Source organism: Bombyx mandarina, chromosome 28 (genome assembly GCF_030267445.1).
Source record: "Bombyx mandarina strain Sakado chromosome 28, ASM3026744v2".
Taxonomy (NCBI): Eukaryota; Metazoa; Arthropoda; class Insecta; order Lepidoptera; family Bombycidae; genus Bombyx; species Bombyx mandarina.
Window position 1 is genome coordinate 6922 of NC_143233.1, and position 21293 is coordinate 28214.

The 21293-nt window shown below is 40.9% G+C and overlaps 1 protein-coding gene across 1 annotated transcript; it reads left to right on the forward strand.

Moving 5' to 3' along the window:
* Window positions 1–357: 357 nt before the first annotated feature.
* LOC114250360 (uncharacterized) lies at window positions 358–7606 on the forward strand. Its single transcript, XM_089738935.1, has 4 exons — window positions 358–456; window positions 706–793; window positions 4836–4947; window positions 5379–7606. Exons 1-4 carry the CDS (start codon window positions 358–360, stop codon window positions 5578–5580), a joined length of 501 nt encoding a protein of 166 aa, XP_089595061.1. The 3' UTR covers window positions 5581–7606.
* The last annotated feature ends 13687 nt before the right edge of the window (window positions 7607–21293 follow it).

Consider the following 21293-nt stretch of genomic DNA (forward strand, 5'->3'; position numbering starts at 1 on the left):
TATTGTAGTCGAGAGCGGGGGTGAGATGGGGGATGGGGCGCGGGGCTGCGGGGGAGGACGAGGAGGCAAATTGTGAACAATTACAGTCGATTACAAAAAAAATTAAAGTCGGCCACGAGTCTCGGGGTTTTACAATACTGGACACTGTTATGCAAAAATGAACAATTATTATTTCAAACGTGGGCTATTTTGTCGACATATAGCCAGCCACTGGAACTTCTACCATTATAGTCGTATTTTTATGAGTAAAACTACATTTGAATAGCCACTGTCACTGTTAAATCAACTACTATACTGTAATCTATGGCTACGTGTATTTTATTCCTCCTTAATGAATTGCATTAGATGATATTTAATATGACTAAGTCTAATGTACTGACTGATTCGATGGGGCGCCCTTACCTGCGTGACCGTGGGTCAGGCGACAAGTTCATTTGCTCTATATCTGGGTTTTTAGTAGGTACTGTATATTTAAACTTAAGTAGAAAAATAGATTTTGGACCGAGTGACTGTGTCTGATTATTTATTCATTTATTTATCTGTTCGAATCTACTAAGTGAAGAGCTATTTTATTAACATATTATGTATAAAAGTCGTGATCATAGTAGTTGCGTGTCATACCTGTTCAAGAAATGGCGGGTGGTTCAATGAGAGAGCTCTTTGCTGAAGGAGTAATGAGTACAGCGGTGTGTTTGTCTGTACCAGGTGTGGTTCCAGAACCGACGCGCGAAATGGCGCAAGCGGGAGAAGGCACTCGGCAGAGAGCACGCGCCCTTCCTGCACCACGACCACGGTGAGTCACTCCTATATTATCAATTATCCTATATTTTTTACTCGTGGTAGGACTTCATAAGAGTCGGCGCGGGTAGGTACCACCACCCTGCCTATTTCTACCGTGAAGCAGTAATGCTTTTCGGTTTAAAGGATGGGGCAGCCGTTGTAACAATACTTCAGACCTTAGAACTTATATCTCAAGGTGGGTGGCACATTTACGTTGTAGATGTCTATGGGCTCCAGTAACCACTTAACACCAGGTGGGCTGTGAGCCCGTCCATCCATCTAAGCAATAAAAAAAACATTTTCTGAAGCTATATATGGACTCTTAGGAAGAGAGCTTGTCTGTAGGAATGTTCGAATAATCATAAAATAATTCACAACGAACTGAACCCACCCAAAAAAATTACGCATGGTGTGGTATTAGGGCGGTTAATATCGCGATTGATTAATTCGTGTATGTTGTGATTTAAAAAAAATCAATATTATAAAAAACGATTCAAATTTGGACCTGCTCCAGGCTGCGGATTGGCTCTGCTCTTAGCATTGATGAGGTCCATGAGCGACGGTAACCACTTACTATCAGGTGGGCGGTATGCTCGTCTGCCTACTCGGCCAATAAGAAAAATCAACGTGACACTTGGTTAGACCTTTATAATTGGGCGAGTGCGAGCTATACTTATAACAAGTGAGCTATACCTACTTATAATTATGCCATTGTTAACCGGTTTTAGAAAAAACCAAACAACTAAACTTTTTTTTTTTTTTCGAAAACTGACTCACATCTGATTTAAAAAAAAATATATATTTATTTATCTAGATTAAGTTTGAGCAGCCTATGGGGAATGTGGCATGGCCTTCTTCAATCGTGGCTTGCGAAGAGTACTTAGGGGTCGGTAGAGGCTTGGCTCTGCCCTTGCCATCGCAAATAACCATGAGCAATAATCACTCACTATCAAAGGCTAAAAATAAAGCACTCTGTGTTACTAAGAGATGCAGGTGTTTGGGTTAACTCAGGACCTCACTGCTCTACGACCGTTTTTATGGTAAGCTGTGTAACACGGCCATGGCGCGGTTCAGGTAGTGAGTACAGTTGTAAGCTTCTCAAATTTTAAAACTTTTTGCCTCTTGCATAAACTCTAATTAATCTAGATCACGGGGAAGCACTCTGTAGATTTTGATTAGTGACGAATGTAGCAACTTAAATATAATTATTGTCATTCTGGTCATTAGCATTGTCAACGCGAAACCGTGAAAACTCGTGAACATATTCGTATTTTCTCGTCACATAGCTTTATAACGTACAGAATCAGAATATTCCGTAAGCGATGGAAGTGGTAGTAACCACTTTTACTGATGCACCGGAGGTTTCTCCTACTTTCATTTTTTATTCTAACTTTTTGGAGCCACGTCCAACATTATCCATAACTATCGTGTACAAGGCATTCCCTCTAAACACAATTAACGTGTGGCTCGGAACAGATACATATGCTTCCCGCGCATTAGTTGGTATAATTATCGATGTAACACGTGATACCGACACGTCCACCCGCCACCGAGTAGAGGAGGCGGCCGGTAACGAGTCGCGGTAATCGATTCCGACGATTAGTGGCAGTTAGCGCCCGATACCGATCAGAACAGTGCCAGCCCGCCGCACTGTGCCGCACTATGCCGCACTACGCCGGCCGAACACTCTCAGGAACATTTGTTCTGTCGCTGGCGGGCCGGGGGCGCAGGGGGCACGGGCGGGGGCGCGGGCGGGGGCGGCGCTGTCATTATAAAGCGATTATTGTTTCATACGATTCATAATGTATTAACTTAAGCGTGATTCGCTTTCAATAAAAGTTCACTTTTGATTTTTGAATATTTTTTTTTGTATTTTTTTAATGTTGGTATTGTACTAGCTTTGAATAAATTTTGTTGCTTAATTTTAAAACGTAATTAATATTTCATAAGCAGATTGTAACTTCAATACAGCATTTTAACAAAAACAAAATTTGCCCTCGATGGCAACCAAGCAAACTTTGTGGTGAGTGGTTTCGATCGCCCATGGACTGTGGCAATCTCATGAGTGCAGTGGGGCCTCAGGTAACACTGGGAATTACATATAAGCTATGAGATGTTGAACCGTACTGTGAGCCCACACAGGCCGCCGAAATTCTCAGTAGTCCTGTAGACGCTGTCGGTACAGGAGATCTATTTAGGCTATCATCAAAGCACAACATAATAATTTTAGGTTCATTGAACCTAGAGTAGATAAACCCCCAAATTTGGAATCATTAAAATTGTATGAGTAACTGTTTATAATCGATCACAGCAAACGTGCGCGGGCACGGAGAGGGGAGGAGGGGGGGGGGAGGTCGCCCCGGCGACAGGTGACGTGTGACAAGGCGCGCATTGTCCGCGCTACACCTGCGACACTAATCAATCTGTTTACTGCTACCGTTGCTACTACTGCTACTACTGCTATTGGTTGAAATCGTCGCATTGCTGTCGTTAGCACTCTCACTGCCTCATGATTGTTGTTCTGAATTCAAACCACATTCAGTCAGTAACCAGTTCCCGACTACAATAGCACATACAATAACTTTGGTTTTGGGAGGCTTAAACGACGAAAGGTAAATCTTCCACCGAGCGGGTGGTATTTGCTCAGTAGACCGACGCAGACGGTCCGAATGTTGTTGTTCGGAACTTGTATATAATATGCGCTTTATCTTGAAAATGTCGTAAGCGAGATTCAGGCATCTGTCAATTATCTTGCGTTGTATGATGGCTACCCGCCACATTGGTGAAGTCTCTAATTCAAATTCAAATTCAAAGTGAAACTCTAGTGAGTCAGTTCTTGTTTTTTTAGTTTATTCTTTAAGTAACGATTTCATTCCACACCCTCGGTGCTTAAATATCATAGTCAATATAATCGAGCGTTAACAGTACGTTTATAATTAAAATAAAATAAGCTTTATCATATAGCACTTAAACATCATAGTGTATTTATTGTACCCAATGGTCACGTCCCATCTTTACCCCACTTTAGTAAAAATCTGCTACTGAGAAATATTTTTTTGTTTAACTAGATCTAATCACTATTATGATACACATTGAGTACGCATCTGACTACAGATGACAGCAAATGCATTATTAACCTTTACCTGTTCACCTGTTGCATATTGTTTAGGTATACTCGTATTGTACACTTACAATCTTCGGTGGCGCGACGCCGTTGAAAAACATTTTTTTTCTGTTGTCACTTCTTTATTTTAATAATTTAAATTACATCCTACAACTTTCAAAATGTAAACACGATTTCCAATTTTATTATATTAAATGCCGTGTATGTGTGTGTGTGTGCGTGTGATTGAGCAGACAATCAGAGATATGTTGCTATTTGAAGGAGTTAAACAATAATAACTAGAATATTGTCCTAGCGAGTCAAGCTGCGGGCCACGCGGATGACGGTTTGAAAAATGGAAATTATATTTTTGGAACGCTTATTCCGCACCAAATCTAACTTGAGACTAACTTATTACTAATCTTAATCTAACTGGAAGAGCATCGGACGAATTCCACAACTCAACAGCTGAGTTCGCCGAAGATCTGCCTTTGCATACTTGCGTCAGCAGAGGTGCCCGACGTAACTAGCGTTTGAATATTTGTAAGCTGTAGTACGATGAGTTTCTTCTGGTTATGTTATCTTAACTTCCCCCAATTTAAGGGTGGTTCTGGGAGCAGCCGCGGTGCTTCGCCTGCACGTTCTGTTCCATTCTTTATTCCAAGCTCAGTAAGTAGGTCGGTTACTTTGAACTCGTCGTCCCCAATCGCTTTGAGGTGTACATAAAGTTACAATGAACTTGACCAGTCGATGGCGGGCTCTACGGGTTAGAGTGATCTTTTCCAGGCAATCTCAACGCTAGGGCTGGGGTCTTCTTGTGCCTCCTGGTATACTGTGCTAATAATAGTCGAATAAAAAACTCATGAATTATTGAACTTATTTTGTACTAGTTAATTAAGTGCTTGTAATTTGTGTGTATGTCAATTGAAATAAAATAGAAATATTTGTGCAGTGGTGGGAGAGTGGGGCGGCCCAGGAGAGTGGTGGTCGCTGGGACTTGGCGCCGGGTTCGTTCATCCCGTGTGGAGAGACGCCGAGCCTGCCTTCAGAGCTTTACTGCACAGGTACCTAGTGTAAATACTATTTAAATAATATTATCAATTGATTTTCGTGTAACCGTGTTCACTGTGGCTTGCGGCGATGGACCATTCTTCCAAACTAGGCTTCAAGAATATCCTAGGAAGAACTGGATTTATCCAATTGTTCATGAATCACGAAGAACTCGATGATAGTTCCATGTACCCCGGGCCGCAGTGAACGTATCGATTGATGGATGACGTGTCGGTAGTAGGGTAGTTTCAAAGCAATGAACTCAAATCCGTGGGTGGGTCTCTCCACTCATGTTTTGGATGTGTGATCTGGCGGGCGAAGAGCTTGGGGTTGAGTGATTAGCACCAGGTTCACCGGGATCTCTAATACGCCGGGTTAAGAACTCGAACGAAAGAACGCTTATGTTGTTTGTTTGTTAGTTTGTTCTCACATCATTATGCTGCAGGTACGTGCTGGCGCTCCCTCCTCCAGCGCTGCTCCCCGCGGAACCGGAGCCAGCGCCCTCGCCCCCCACCGCGCCGCGCTCACCCGGCCCCGTCCCCGCGCTCGCCCTCGCCCTCACCCCCGCGGACACGCTGCGCCTTCGAGCCCACGACGCAATCCTGCAGGAGAGGGCCTTGCAACACAACAACAAGGTCCACACGTAACCTCAAAACAGATCTCTTGCGGCCCTCGTCCACAACCTCACTGAAGAATGACCGAGCGAGCCAGTATTCGAATTTACGAATAACCAAACACGCGCCACGCATGTACAAAGTCATCAAATCCACTAAATGCTAGTAGTAGTAGTAGTAGTATTAGTAGTCACTTAAACAAGCGATGGATTGTACCTACTGGTTGCAGACCCTGTGCTCGACGCTAGCGGCGTGTCGTATCACAGCCTGTCCCTTGAAAACTAATTCGCGATGTCTGCTCTCTGTCTGGACCGACGCAGCGCGCCCTCAGCACTAGATGTTTGTTGATCATTCGAATCTGTAACTAGTCGGTATAGTGTCTCGTCGTGCGTCGACGCTTACTACACTGGACAACAACGAGCATGGACACGTGAATACATCGTTCTACCCGTAAACTTGTTTAAGTCGAAACCCAGATATATAAACCCAACAAATGATGAAGGTGATGGTTTGGTGGCGTCGTATCAGCAAACACGAGCGTTGTCGGGAAAAGTTCCGATGTTAAAAAGAGTTTTGGCGGGTTTTTCTCGCCTCTAAAATTTGACGGATGTTTGACGACAACACGAAGTCTTTAATAAGTATTGACAATGTTTTGTTTCACTCAATGTCACAAGCTTCATGCATTTTTCTTCATAATATTATTAGAAAGTTTAGAAATTGATTAGACATTTTGTATGATTTCGTTTGCATCTAGTTATTAAGTGGTGTGCCTTACTGGTAAACATTAATTCTCACACATTCCATGAGATCTCACGGTTTCAATTTAGGCTCTTCAAATTCTGTAAGTTATAGAAATTTAAATGTTAATTGATTAAGATAATTCAGTAATGTTTTGAATAATTATAAGACATAGCGTTTAGTGATAATTACTTTTATTAAACTTAAAATATAATATATTATTATTGCACTCCCAGAAAAGTATATAAACTAGTCGTTTTTGGCGCGACGTAGTAGCCACATTGTGTATAAATGTACAAATAAAAAAGTTACTAACTGGAACTTACATCTAGGGTGGTAGATCTGAATTTACTTCTATTTGTTCCACCGCTGGGCGAAGACCCATAGGTACTCGTACCATCCGCAGTAATCTATGTCAAGTCTCCCACTTTCTGTCTAATTATTCGTATCCCAGAGCAGTCACCGTCGAAAGTGCTATATGCGCACATTTCTTTGTTTGTTTGATTGATTGTAAATATTTAATAACTTGGTAACTCTTTAGTCTACAATATAGTAGGTCTTTGCCTAGGAAGTTGCTGTTTAGTATACACAAATTTAGACTCATTTTTTAAAATAAAAGTAAAAAAATTAAAATGTGAAACTAAACTTCCATATTTTTTTAAATAAATATCATTTGATTTTATAATGTATCGCCAGGCATCAATTAGGTACCGTTTAAATGGCCAGTATTGTAAAACGGCAACTTTATAGGTAGAGACCTGTCGTGAAGTCATAGCATTTGCCAACCTGTGAACACCAGCCACGGACTCTGAACGAATTCTTGGTGACGGTTGTTGTTCTATGAACACTGCACGTCTAATGAGTAAATTGAAGAACCAACTCGGGTTGTGTTCATCTGAACGTAGTGCTCAGTTCACATTGATCTGTATATAATTGTGTAAATGATTGTAAATTATATTGTAGTCGGTAAGTAGATATCGTCTCTGGAGTCAAACAGAATGGTTACAAGCAACCCAAAACGGACAAAGTTGCGTCATTCATATGAGTTCTTGATTAGTTGAGTTCTACGTACAACAATTAATAAGTAGTAGTTACTGACAGGAGAAAAGACAGCGCTACAGATAATTGTAGAAAAAAAACTTTTCACGGGTTGCCGATATAAAGTCGTTATTTATATCAACTTAAAGTAGTCATTTTGTTTGATGAAAAGAATGAGTAGGTACTAGTTGTAATTAGTGGTCATTTATCGGACACATGTAGACCGTTTGCAATAATGTGACAGTAAGATAACCAATCAATATAGGTATACGTAACTATGCTATTGTGTTGTTTTATTTAGTCAACATTCCGTTGGCGAGCGCTCACCAGTGTGTTCCTTATCAGTTCTGTAGGGGCGTCCAAAGTCTCACTGTCCGTTTAGTGATTACGAAGAGAGCCCGCGGACAACACTCATATTGATATATGAGATCAAAGTCACCAATGCGTTTTGCGGCGGTGGCGATTTGTGTGTGCTTCGAACGGGGCGGGGGGTGGCTGCGTGACTATAATAGTAAGTCGTTAATTTATCTCGTTTTTTTTTCAGTTAATTAACTTTCATTTAGATTGTTGTCTCCATATTTCATATCTTTAGCCAAAGTAATGAAAGCAATCTCAAAATAATTAATTAAAATAACTATTGAATTCATATCGAATGTGTACCTAATATGAATTTAATTTAAGTAGCATTAGCCATATTCCGTCAATTTATATCATTTTAAGAAAAACTATATTTAAAACTGCCCAATTATGTATAGTTTTGTATCTTCAGCCATAGAAAACTGACCTATCGGCGTCCCTAACCTTCAACCGGTTGTCTGTGAGGAGAGCGAGTCCGCGGTGCAGCCCTGCCGCCCCCGCCGCCGCCCTCCGCCCCCCGCGGAGATGAGCGCGGGTGTAATCCCGGGACTCGATTGCTTTACAAAGAACGCGGAGTGTTTGAAGGAAGATTAATTTCCAAAAAAGTTCTTGTGCCACCGCCGCGCCGCGCCGCACCGCCGCGCCGCGCCGCGCCGCACGGAATGTTCTGGACGGTGTCGGTGCCAAAACACAAACTCTAACGATTTTCTTTTTTTACCCATTTATAGTGTTTTCAACTTATGCTTAAGAATTCTAAATATGACATTTAGACTAAAAGTCGCCTAATGTAATAGATGAAAATTTCGAACATGTATTGAAAGTCTAGTATTTAGGTATGTACGGGCTTGGAGTCACCTGTATGTAACACGCAAATAAAAACACGGATATATGACATACGAAGTTCTCATCCGTTTGTCAACAGACTTTTTGCTTAGTAGATACGTTTTGACGTATGTAGGTCTAGTTCTGCTGAGAAAAAACTCAGGTTTCCTACAATCCACTCTACTACAATACATCGTTAAATAAGTAACCGGATAATCGAAAATTTAAAAAATCTTTATACTATCAATGACTGTCTCCTGTGAGCGCTACTGTGAGTTCAACAAACTTGATCTGGCCTCTGACGCTACTATACCTAGAGAGACACATGTTGATAACATAGACAATAAAATATAAGTGATACTAGTAATAAATTAATCACAAAACTTAAAATTTTATTTATTTCCAAAAATTTACACAATATAATATTATTTTAATAACCTAAAAGTACATGTTATTATCCGGAACACGCTTTATCAGATTATAGAAACAGAGTTATCAGCAACATGCTTCGTCAAAAAGTACCTACAATAGTTACTTTCAGCTACCAGCGTCGTCATAAGTAATTTAAAGGAAAATTAACTAATATTAGTAAGAGTCTGCAAAGTATCCGTCCACAAATTACACGTATTTTCGATCCGAACAAGTTTGTGTCCCGTTATTAGTGTGCGGAGAGCGGCAAGGCGGCTGTTTGTAATCCCTGTATCTCATAATATCAGTTAAGAGATCCTCACAACACATCCTCTGTGGGCGGTAATCTTCTTAAACTGTTACTTACACCTCCCCCCTTCTCGGGATCTCCTCCCACTCGCGGGAAGGGGAGGGGAACTCTAACTGGACGGCTTTATGCAGATGTTGTTATATTTATAATTCAACTTTTTATTTTATTTTTTTAAAATCTGTAAGTTACAAAGGTAAGTATATGATGTGATTCAAATATGACTTGGTGTAGGTACTCGTAAGACAGTTGGTAGGTCGAGATGTCGGCGCTGGCAGGTCCCCGCAGCGTGGCGTGGCGTGGCGTGGCGTGCGCGGGTGGGGGCGTGCGCTGGCGGGGCGGGCCGGTGGGCGGACGCTGCTAATTACATTAACGCGTTCTGTTTACTCGACGGCTTACCGATGTACCGCCTGAACCGCTTCGCTGACACAATCCCCGGCCACCGCGCCACGCACTTTACCTACATACGACTAAAGTTTGACTACGTCGCGTCGACTCTTCGGTTTGTTCAGTTGTAATGTTCACTGTTCACATACCGCATTAATTTTGTTTGGTATAAGTTAATATAAGCCACAAGTCCTGTTACAAATAAAAATGCATTTTCATAAATGAAGTATATAATGCAATATTATTAAAATTTATACCTAGATATTTATTAAATTCTCAGCAAAAAATAAAAAAAAAATTCTATTCGAAATGGCCACCTTTGGCTTTTATACAAGGCTTTAATCTCTGCAGCTTCGAATGTATGGATTTACGTGCTGTTTCCAAGAGAAATTTCGCCACTGTTTACTCCAAAGATTTTTTAAGAGACTCAATGTCGCAGTGGTGTTTAGAACAGGCAGTGTCCTGTAAAACTGACCATAATTTTAAGTCTAAAGGGTTGAAGTCTGGGCTAGATGAGGGCCAGTCTTCAACTCTTATAAAGTTTGGAACGTTGGTTTCAAGTGAGGCTTGGGTAGTTCGTGCCTTGTGACCAGGTGCAGAGTCCTGCTGGAAAGTCCACGGTCTATTTTAAAAAAGTGTACCTATTGCTGATAGATTTCACAACATGATCCAAGATTGTATCTTGATACACTTTGGCTAAGGTTTTCACTCCTTTTTCACAAAAATGTAGTTTTGTGCCGCCTTAATAAGACACGCCCCACCAAACTATCACTGACGCAGGATGATGACCACGTTGTACCTTTCCGACAACTTGAGCGGCTTCTTTAGAACTGTGACCTTCATTTTGCTTATTGTAGTGCTCTTCAATAGTGAATTTTTTTTTATCGGTAAAGAGGATATTTCTGTGCCTTTCTCCTGCGTATCGCGACAGAAGGCGTTTTGATCGAACCACTCTCTTCAATTGTAAAGATTGATTGTGACCTGTTCTGTATATTGACGATAAGCTTCAGGTATTGTTTTGAGTCCTAGCGGGAATGTTCCTTTCTCGCGATAACATTTTTGCTTCCTAATGGAGCAAATTCCTAATAATTCCTTTTATTCCCTTCCATATAATAATTCCTATATAATATCCTGGTATGGTAGGCAGCGGCTTGGCTCTGCCCCTGGCATTGCTGACGTCCATGAGCGACGGTGACCACTTACCATCAGGTGGGCCGTATGCTCGTCTGCCTACAAAGGCAATAAAAAAAAAAATCTCGAAGAATTCTTTAACAACATTAAGGGCCTTTGTAGTTCTAACAGCACGCGGCCGCCTCAATATTTTCTAGTCGTCGACAGACGAAGTGTTGTTGTATCTGTTGATAGTACGATATACGAACATACGGCTGATACCATGCTTTTGAAGTGTCTGGAATATGACCGACGGCTCTATACCCACTTTGTGCAAGGCGATCACTGCAATCCTATTGTCTTTAACACCCATCCCATACTGTAATTTGATCATGAACATAAAAAAATATGTGAAATGGCGCAAAATCGAAAGAAGTTTTTAAAATAATATACTTGTTCCAAATTCAAAATAATTAAAAAGTTGAAAAAATAGCAATGTTTTTATGTAACAGTATTTATGGCCATACTAGTGACATTAAAAATAAAATATAATATAATATGTTCCAGCATTATGCATAGGTACTCACTATCCTCTGGCTCGCTAATGGTCTGCAATTCGATGATATATTGTGAAATAACTCTATATTAAGTAACGGTTTATGCGCGGATTGTACCAACGATCTTTTTATTTACAGAATTAATGTAAAAAGTCAGAGGTAATATCAGGTATTATTGATTCAGTGTTTGACGGAAATTTTTTTTTGTTTGGAATTAAAATCTTTTTAGCACCACTGTGGTTTGGAACAAATGAATGGAAAAGTAACAAACACTTACATGTGCGGACTGCAACCTGTGGTTCCACTTCCACGTCGCGTGAACTGTGCACATGCTTTCTAATCTTTACAATAAATATACCTATACATTAAAATAAGATATTATGAGACAATTAATTAGTGCATAAGAATTTAGAACGTTTTACTTGTTCTTGGTTGCGGTCTTCACTGCTGAAGGTCGAGCTCCAGGTCGAAAGTCCAGGGTATAGAGCGGATTCTTCTCAGATACCACATTCCGATGGAAGCTATCCCTTTCCGCTTTATTGCTCGAATAGTTCATGACTCCGACCCATAGAGGAGACGACCGTCCGTGGCGCTTTCTCCGCATCAGCAGGTAAGTATCTCGGTGTACTGGAAATCTTTCTGTCTTGTCATATGCGGCGGGCTTACTCCTATCAATATTGTAATGAAGAAAAAGAAAGGAAACAATATTATCTATCCATATCAATATACCTAAGTAATATATAGATATACATTATAACTAGTTAGAAGCAATATCAGTATATTATTATGTATCTATTCATATTGGAACTTAAAATTATTTCTTTTATTCCACCATACTTTATTCAAATTGTGAATTGAAATTCACATTTCAAACTTGAATATAATAGGTAATTATTTTTAAGGCCTCGTCATGATCAGCGGGATCGGTCGCTGTTGTTTCTGTCTCTCTCCTCTCTGTGATCAACAGTCGCAGTCGTGAGCATACAAATTGTTTGCAATAGAACAGTAAGCGGGTAGTTAATTACCCTCCGTCTCATTATCCCGCCTCACGACGCCATCTTTGAGACAATGCACACGTCCGCCGCACGAACCGCTTTGTTCTGTACACAACACAGATAATACAGAAGGGTATTTAAAATTTTAACAATAATGATGGATCCGGTAAATCAGTCTTCCTGTTACATAAATAAGACGATCTAATTTCAACTGAAACGTTTTTTTAGAATACATTTTCAAACAGCCATTTAAAAACTTGAAACATTTATAAACTTCAAAATAAAAAAGAAACTTACAATTAAATTGATATCATCATTACACCGCTCTTATTGTGAATAAAATAAGAGAATGGCGTGAACACTGTCTCTGCCGACTAGTGCCGACTAGAACCAAGCATTTGTAAAGATTAATATTGACGGTAATCTGTTCAAATGGCTTGAATCATATTTCATAAGCTGTACTCGGAGATCCACACATTAGTCCAATCCTACTCCAATATGTCTATACAATATTTCCAGAAATATTAAATTACTGAAATCTATCTAAACTCTTAGACCTCAACTTACTACAGGAATATTTTATGAGTCTTGCTCTGTGATGCTGCGAAAACAAGATATTTAAATCTACAGCTAAGCACCAATTACTATCTGAACGGTGCTCTTCTTACAAAAGTAGACAAGGCTCGAGATCTAGATCTCTTCGTAGAGCCTTCGTATAGTTTAAGTTCATGAGCAAGAGCCTGTGAACTACTGTGAAGTGCGTTCAAGCGATTTCTGCACCACATATATTAGTGGGACAGAAATAAATAAATAATAAATCTGTATCAATAAACAGATATTATAAATCGACATTTACTCACTGAAATGTTTAGCGAATTTTATTTAAATTAAATATGAAAATCTATTTGTTATGAAATCAGTCATTGGTTTATTCATTACTGTTTTTGTTTTACTACATATTTTGTATAATTTAATTAATATCTACGCGATGCAAATACGATTCATTATGGAATACAAGTGCCTATGTGGTAACAATGTCGCACTAACGGCTCTCAACATTAGTGACGTGTGCGAAGTGAGCCCTTCAAGCGACTCGATTGCTTGGAACGCTTCCGACATGAAAGTTTTGATACTAATATAAACTCCGTGCTCACCGAAAACTAAAGTCAACAACCACGTATTAGAGCCGATAGTGGAAGTTGACGACACTCAACACATCGCTCAGTTAGCAGCAGCTTTCAACGTTAGCATCGAAACAATATTATTCCGCTTGTAATAATATTAGCACAGCAACAATCACATCAAAACAAATAAAATGATTGAAAGCTTCTAGAGCTAAAGCTAAAGTCTACCAGTATATACTAAAATATAGCGAGTGAGTATTCTCTACAGTCCCGTGTTGTGGCTATCATTGTGAACTCGTCAATTACAACCCTAACGATATTTCATTAAAACATTCTGAATACTCAATCGAACATTTCTTTTTTTCAATACCTGGACCTGTTCGATAGTATTGAACCTCTTTGAGTGTAGCCAGCATAGACGGGCCGAGCCTCCGTCGCCTGGTGAAGCGTCTTCGTCGGAGCTCTCAGGTCGACATACAGCCCTTTTTTTTAAAGGGATTTTATGACCTGGTAACTAAGACCTTTAGATCAAGTCTTACTTTAATTTTAATGAAAACTTTTTTATATGAAAGATGATATAATGAAATGAAATGAGGCTGGTTAATAAGAAACATGGCATGAAACGAAATGAGATGAGATGATATTTGGGATGAAATATAATCTCAGTAAAATGGTGGTCGTTTACTGAGACTTTTCCAGTGGACTTTTTAGAGGATCCCCAGAAGTAACGTTCAGCGGCTTTGTTTCTTTTTCCCACATTTGTATACTTTCACAGATACTAAATAGTTAATAAACCACCGTTACTGCACATTTAAACCTGAAGAAACACTAAATAGATAAAATAAAACAAATCACACAACTTCACTCCTCGCGTTCCCGCCAAAAAAACCCCCACACAGCCTCTAGGCGTTCGATGTGGCCAGCGTTGAGTCTATTCATTCCTCAATTATTATTAAATAAATACATATGTACATATACTTGTTTGTTATTTGATAAAACAAAGGAAATTGACTTATTTCAAATAGTAATAAATTATGATGAGCGGTACGAATAGCTTCGCCATTATACGTTCTTTCAAATAATCCGAAATACATTATCATAATGAATTCAGTTAGCGCCTATCTAAGGAACAAGTTACAGAGATTCACTTGTAGAAACCCCTTTAATATCGACGCGACGTTCACTTAATAAAAGAGTGTTAATATAAAGTATGTGACATGTGCACAAGAGATTTGAGAGTAAAAGTGAACCGATATTAAACGTGGGGTGGCTATTGACACAATCAATGACGGAATTAAGGCGCGGAGCTCACTGTACTCGCTCTCATTGTATACACAGCAATAATTTTATTTTATTATTTATTGATTGAACATAGATGGGTGGACGAGCTCACAGTTCGCCTGATGTAAAGCGGTTATCGGAGCCCATAGACACCACCACGTGAATGTCGAAATCTACCAATCTACCTTGAGACATGAGGCCGAAGTTGCGATTCTATTGTATAGCTGCGTTACCACGGCGGAAATGGGCAGCTCGATGGGGCCTATCCGTGCGGGCTCACAATGCGCCCCAACTACGGCGGAGGTCGGCGGCGGTTGCAGTGCGCTGCTATATCCTCTTTATGACACCACGAGGACAGGCGCAGTGCTGCTCCTGTACTGATTCCGCACTGTTTACAAAAACGCAAAAGTAAAATATTGATCTATATAATAATATGTAGGTATTTATTAGGGAAACTACACTACACTATATCGAAATAGTTACTATTTTTTTTCTATTCTATCAGCCCATGGACGTCCACTGCTGGACATAGGCCTCCCCCAAGCCTCGCCACAAAGACCGGTCCTTCGCTGCCTGCATCCACCGGATCCCCGCGAACCTCAATAGGTCGTCGGCCCATCTTGTGAGAGGCCTACCCACGCTACATCTTCCAGTACGCGGTCGCCACTCAAGAACCTTCTGGCCCCAACGGCCATCCGTTCCGCGAGCAATGTGTCCTGCCCACTGCCACTTCAGTGTCGCAATCCTTTGGGCTATGTCGGTACCATGGTTTTCCTGCGAATCTCCTCATTTCTGATTCGATCTCGCAGGGAAACTCCGAGCATAGCACTCTCCATTGCTCTTTGGGTGACCTTGAGCCTTCTCATAAGGCCCATTGTGAGCGACCACGTCTCAGTGCCATATGTCATCGCTGGCAACACACACTGGCCAAAGACTTTCGTCTTGAGACACTGTGGTATTTGTGATGAGTAGATTTTACGTAGCTTTCCGAACGCTGCCCATACGAGCTGGATTCGACGGTTGACCTCTTTTTCAAAGTTGGACTTACAATAGTTACTATTATAGACAGGTAAACCAAACAAGTTTTCAACATTAACAAAACACATGAGTAGATACTGAACCAAAAATAAGTGAAATTAAGAATTTGAAATTTACAAAACAGTAACAAAATAAAACACATACAAATATATATAGCAAATGTGTTTTAACTAGATTGTGAACTTGTCGACAATGTAGTTAAAGAGTCGGAGGCAGTCAGCCCCTCACGGCGCGGTGCGGTCCGTGGTCACTGGCGAGTGGCGGGTCTCACTCAACTCACAAGAACGAATGTCGCCGTTGAGCGGAGAGTGCGTCCCCGGTGTAATACAAATCGTTGTATAAACTTAATATCGTCTAACCTGTAGGCGGGGGGGCGCGGGGGTCGCGGGGGGCGTGGGGGACGAGACTCCACAAACAGCCGCCGGTTTTATTGCAATCATCGGTTATCGATTCCGGTCATAAGCCGCCTTACCCGGGTAATTTCATCCACCCGGACATCATTCAGTTTTCCCCGGTTTTGTTGTCACCCTTGTTTGTGTGCGCTCGCCTTTATTTGTTTATCGTCTCATTTCGTTTATATTCAATAAACTGCTATTATAAACATCACCTTATTATCTAAGCTTATTGTTTTTTTTTAATTTATTTCAGTTTTTTTTCTAAACTGGTGATAGGACGTCTTCTGAGTCCGCACGGATAAAGCGTTTCGGTTTGAAGGGTGGTGCAACCGTTATACTATATTGGGGCATAGAACTCATTTCTCAAGGTAAATGACAGTATTTTCATTGTTGATGTCTATGGGCTCCGGCAACCACTTAACACCAGATGAACCGTGAGATCGTTCACCTATATAAATAAAAATATTATCAAGTCCACCTTAGTGGTGCATCTAGATTGTGCCCATACCATCACCGATGTCCTCGGTGATGGTAACCACATACAGTCAAGCTGGTCTTCATCCCAATCATCATTACTCTGTACTGTTGGTTCGCTTTCCACGCGTGCTTCTAATTAATATTATAAGCGTTACGTCGAAACTAATGAAGATATTATCTCAGGGCAGTCACCGGTGTGACTGGGCGGGGGAGATGGGGGAGGCTGCACATTACGACAATACGTTTATTGGAGATACGAAATCATTTCACCCCACGGTTCCCACGCGAAACCAATAAATTCATCTCCGTCACACAACCTGACCAAATTAAAACAACCTGTCGTGTTCCCTTGCTAAGATTATAATTTTACTATAATGACTATGATTTTAAATTCATTAAAACAATATACGATAAACTTAGTCATTTAAACAAAAATACCTCCTCTACCTCTAAATTGGTCAATTTCAAAGCCAAAAAGTAACACAATGGATTCTGAATGCCGCATGGGTTTAAGCTCATAGCTGTAGTCACATGGTTATTTGATTTGTTCGCGTTACAACAATACGTAAACTCGCTGCACATATTTGCACAGATTAATTATTGACAAGCCAGTGAATGTGTGACTTTCGTGAGAAAAGCAAATTCTATTTAATTAATTTCGTGGTACATAATGAAGCTAAATTAAGGATTTAATTGTATTTTGCATTAGTATTGTGTTTGCTTATCGCTATAGGATTCCAGCAATTGAAGGTAGGTTCGTTTATGAGCGGTCATCACCTGATTGATTTTTCTCATCGAAGCACAGAGTACAGCCCGAGGCTTCGTAAATATTTGATAGAGAGTGTTGTTGGTATGGTCCAGAAAACACTCTATGAAACATATAGATTCTCTCGTGTGCCGGTCTGCGCATCAGCTCGTGTGTAACTATTTCATAAAATATTCGTACGATTTTTGGAACAAAGTTCCTTAAAGGGACGGTGCGGAGAGGTACTCTAACCGGGAAAAAACGTCCGTAACGTAAGATTTTTATTAGTAATGCACACAGTGTACGACTTAACTTTGTAATAACGCACAAAAAATAACATATTTTTTATCATTCATTGACCACGATCTCAGAGCGTTCGTTTGCGCAATACACTAACTCTTATGCAAACAGCCGTGGATGAAGTGTACCACAATAAGTTCGCACGTTACCGAATGACCGTGGGTTGTTGCGAAACCTCCAGTTTTATTTTCTTTATACCTCAGATAGAACTTAATTTTTTTTTATTTTTTTTTATTGCTTAGATGGTTGGACGAGCTCACAGCCCACCTGGTGTTAAGTGGTTACTGGAGCCCATAGACATCCACAACGTAAATGCGCCACCCACCTTGAGATACAACTTCTAAGGTCTCAAGTATAGTTTTATAATAAGGATCTTCGTTCCTATCCGGTGTCCCACGACACCACACTTTTTTTTGTATATTTGTTCACTTAGCCTTCTGTAGTGTTTAATTGTGATTCTATGTTATGATTAAAACTACTTCACATTGAGGTTATGTTACTCACGTTGGTTATTTTCGGTAAGCAATAATTATAATTTTTCACTGGTGGTAGGACCTCTTGTGAGTCCGCACGGGTAGGCACCACCGCCCTGCCTATTTCTGCCGTGAAGCAGTAATGCGTTTCGGTTTGAAGGGTGGGGTAGCCGTTGTAACTATACTGAGACCTTAGAACTTATATCTCAAGGTGGGTGGCGCATTTACGTTGTAGATGTCTATGGGCTCCAGTAACCACTTAACACCAGGTGGGCTGTGAGCTCGTCCACCCATATAAGCAATAAAAAAAATAAAAAAAAAATTCAATAGAACCAGAATCGTTCGCAGTTAAAATATAATAAATGAAATGATGGAGGGGTCCGCGGAGCGTGGCGCTTCTGTCGCGTATGCAGCGAGCTCGGATGTGGAGACAACAGATCTTTCTCGAGAAACTCGAAGAAGTATTCCTTAGCGAACACGATGTTGTATAGTTCTCCTGCCCCGGGACTCATGGTATTTAATTTAATAAAGGCGTGTCGTTTGGGGACGGATGAAACCGCTTGTGCTTGAACACGGCAGCGGCGGCGAGAGGGTTAGGAGCTGCTTGCGCTGTCCAGCTCATGCGTAATGCTCCAGGCTCCATGCTCCGGGCTGATGCCAAGTACCGGATCGTACTGCGGGATGGTACCCACCCAAGATACCACCATTCGGTCTATTTCTGCCGCAAATCAGTCTTGCGTTTCAATTTGAAGTCTTTATTTATGGACAGTCACAATGGACATGGACAGTCTTTATACAATCAAACTGAATGCCGACCCTGTGCCCCAAGACGGTGACGGCTCCCATTCTGCTGTGAGTTCTGCGACTCGGAGACCCACTATTGGGAAGGGCATCCGCTTTCGTCAAGTTAACAACCAAAACCAGTATCGAATGTGATGTTATGATAATTTAAATATAGACACATACTTAATTGTTTAGTTAAAGTAATTGATCAGTTTTATCGACACGTGCGCACTCCACGCTGAGAATGAACACGTGTCTGATAAGTCGCGCTGAATTATCATAATATAATGATAACACATAATGATATAATGATAACTTTTAATAATGAAACGACACGTTACGTTGATAACCGTATTTGCCTCACCTGCTCGTGTTTCGTGAGCTTTCCTGAACTACGATTCTCTGATCTAGAACAAAGTCTAAGTCTACGTGTTGTAAGTTTTTTGTGAATAATATATTTGTAACTATACTGAGACCTTAGAACTTATATCTCTCTTGTAGATTACGTCTATGGGCTTCAGTAACCACTTAACACCAGGTGGGCTGTGAGCTCGTCCACCCATCTAAGCGATAAAAAAAAGATGTTAGTAGTGCGCCTCAGGTGTGCGCACTTTGTGCGGCCTGCTAGCGGCTGTGCTGGCGTCCGCACAGGACCCGTTGCCGGGAGAGCACTACTGAGAATATGTAGGGAGCCCAAAATACATTATTCTAAAAACTAGTTCCCTTCTAATATAAACCCTTTAAACCGAAACGAATTACTGCTTCAAGGCAAAAATAGGCAGATTGGTACGGACGGACTTACAAGATGCTCTGCCACCTGTAAATGCTAATGATATAACAATGAACCACATATGCACAAATATACAATTTATACAATGATTATATCATTGACACAAACTGTTGTTCAACCCTACCGTATGCCATATTGGCTCCCTTTGAATACATAATAATATCATTAAATATGATGTTATATTGCTCTAATAAAATAATAATAAAAAGCCCAAAGATAATGAATAGATCCGCTCGACGCGTTCAATAACATTCAGGTAATGAGCCTCCAGCGGTAAGCTCCACAGATAAAACTGTAATTAGGTTCCAGTTTGACAGAGTGCTTTATGTAATTTCGTGGAATATTAAAAGCTTTTTTTTGGTTTATCGAGCAACACTGCCGGTCTGGGCTCCGCTCGTCTGAGTTTACAATCAATAAGGTAATGTTTCGTGATGAATTACTTGAGCGGGAGGTCGACGATCCGACCACCGCTACCAGTGGTGGTTGCAAGGATACCCCTTGGATTGTGGCGCTGTAACACAATGGTTCATCTCTGTAGTGAACATGTAAGTCCAGCAGGGGCAAACTGACCAGCAGTAACGTTAGTGCTCCCAAGTCATCACCACCAGTGACCATTAGTGACCGAAGTTTTTAGCCCATTGTGATTTAAATCACCATCGTCAAAATTTAAACTAAATACCAATTATTTTATGTTTATTGGTCTCTACAGCGTGATATGAAAACGTGGAAGATAACACAGCTTGAATGCTTTGATCTAGGTGCTTAGGCTTGGTGGAGTACAGTGCGTAGTTTTCTTGTCCGACCACGACGGGGCAACGCAGAACCACCGTCACCCGAAACATGTCTTGTCGGATCCCTCGGATCCACTCTCGATGCTTTAAGGTCCCTCAAGCATCGGTCACCGTCCTCGTCGAACCCGTCGATTATGACGAAGGGTTCGACGTGCGAACTAACCCATAGACACAGCCCACTGAGATGCTCGCCGGATCTTCTCAGCGGGTCGTGTCGCCCGCAAATACCTTCAGCATGCCATAGTGCCTCTCCCCACTCTGTATATTAGAAATCATCAGAATTTGCCTGAGCAAAAGAAGCGCATGATGGTTGTACCACCATGCATGCTGGTGTAATGCTCGGAGAGCATGGCTTCCCGCTCCTCAATAGACCTCTTAGCGGGGAGGGGGTTGGGAGTGGAATGGACCTATTCCAGCAAAACCGACTTATAAACAAAAGTGTACAGCTATCGTTTGAATAGAATTTTATGAATGCCAGAACATCAGCCTGTACGTTTGTACAATCAGTGCTGTGCGGTAATTGGAGCGATTGAGCAATCCACAACGACGTTCACTAACATAACAATGGTGCTGCGATACAATATGTTACAAAGATTATTTGAGTTGGTCGGTTTAGCGATTTTCGGTCAGGTGCTGTGTTACGGGGAAGGTGAGTTCAATCCTTGGTCATTCTATACACAGGAAACGAATCGACTTTCTAAATACTATTAATTAGGCCTTTCGGATGCTATCGCCGCCTCTTGGGACGAATTATTCTAATCGGGACTAGGTAACGCACCATTTTGATCCTAAATTTATTCGAACGTCTAGCTGATATATGAAATCGTTGT

Excerpts from the sequence above, each read along its gene's own strand:
- LOC114250360 (XM_089738935.1), top strand. The coding sequence starts at position 358 with ATGACTAAGTCTAATGTACTGACTGATTCGATGGGGCGCCCTTACCTG. Across the intron at positions 457-705 it reads GCTCTATATCTGGGTTTTTA|GTGTGGTTCCAGAACCGACG; the intron begins GTAGGTACTGTA and ends TGTCTGTACCAG. Across the intron at positions 794-4,835 it reads CTTCCTGCACCACGACCACG|TGGTGGGAGAGTGGGGCGGC; the intron begins GTGAGTCACTCC and ends ATATTTGTGCAG.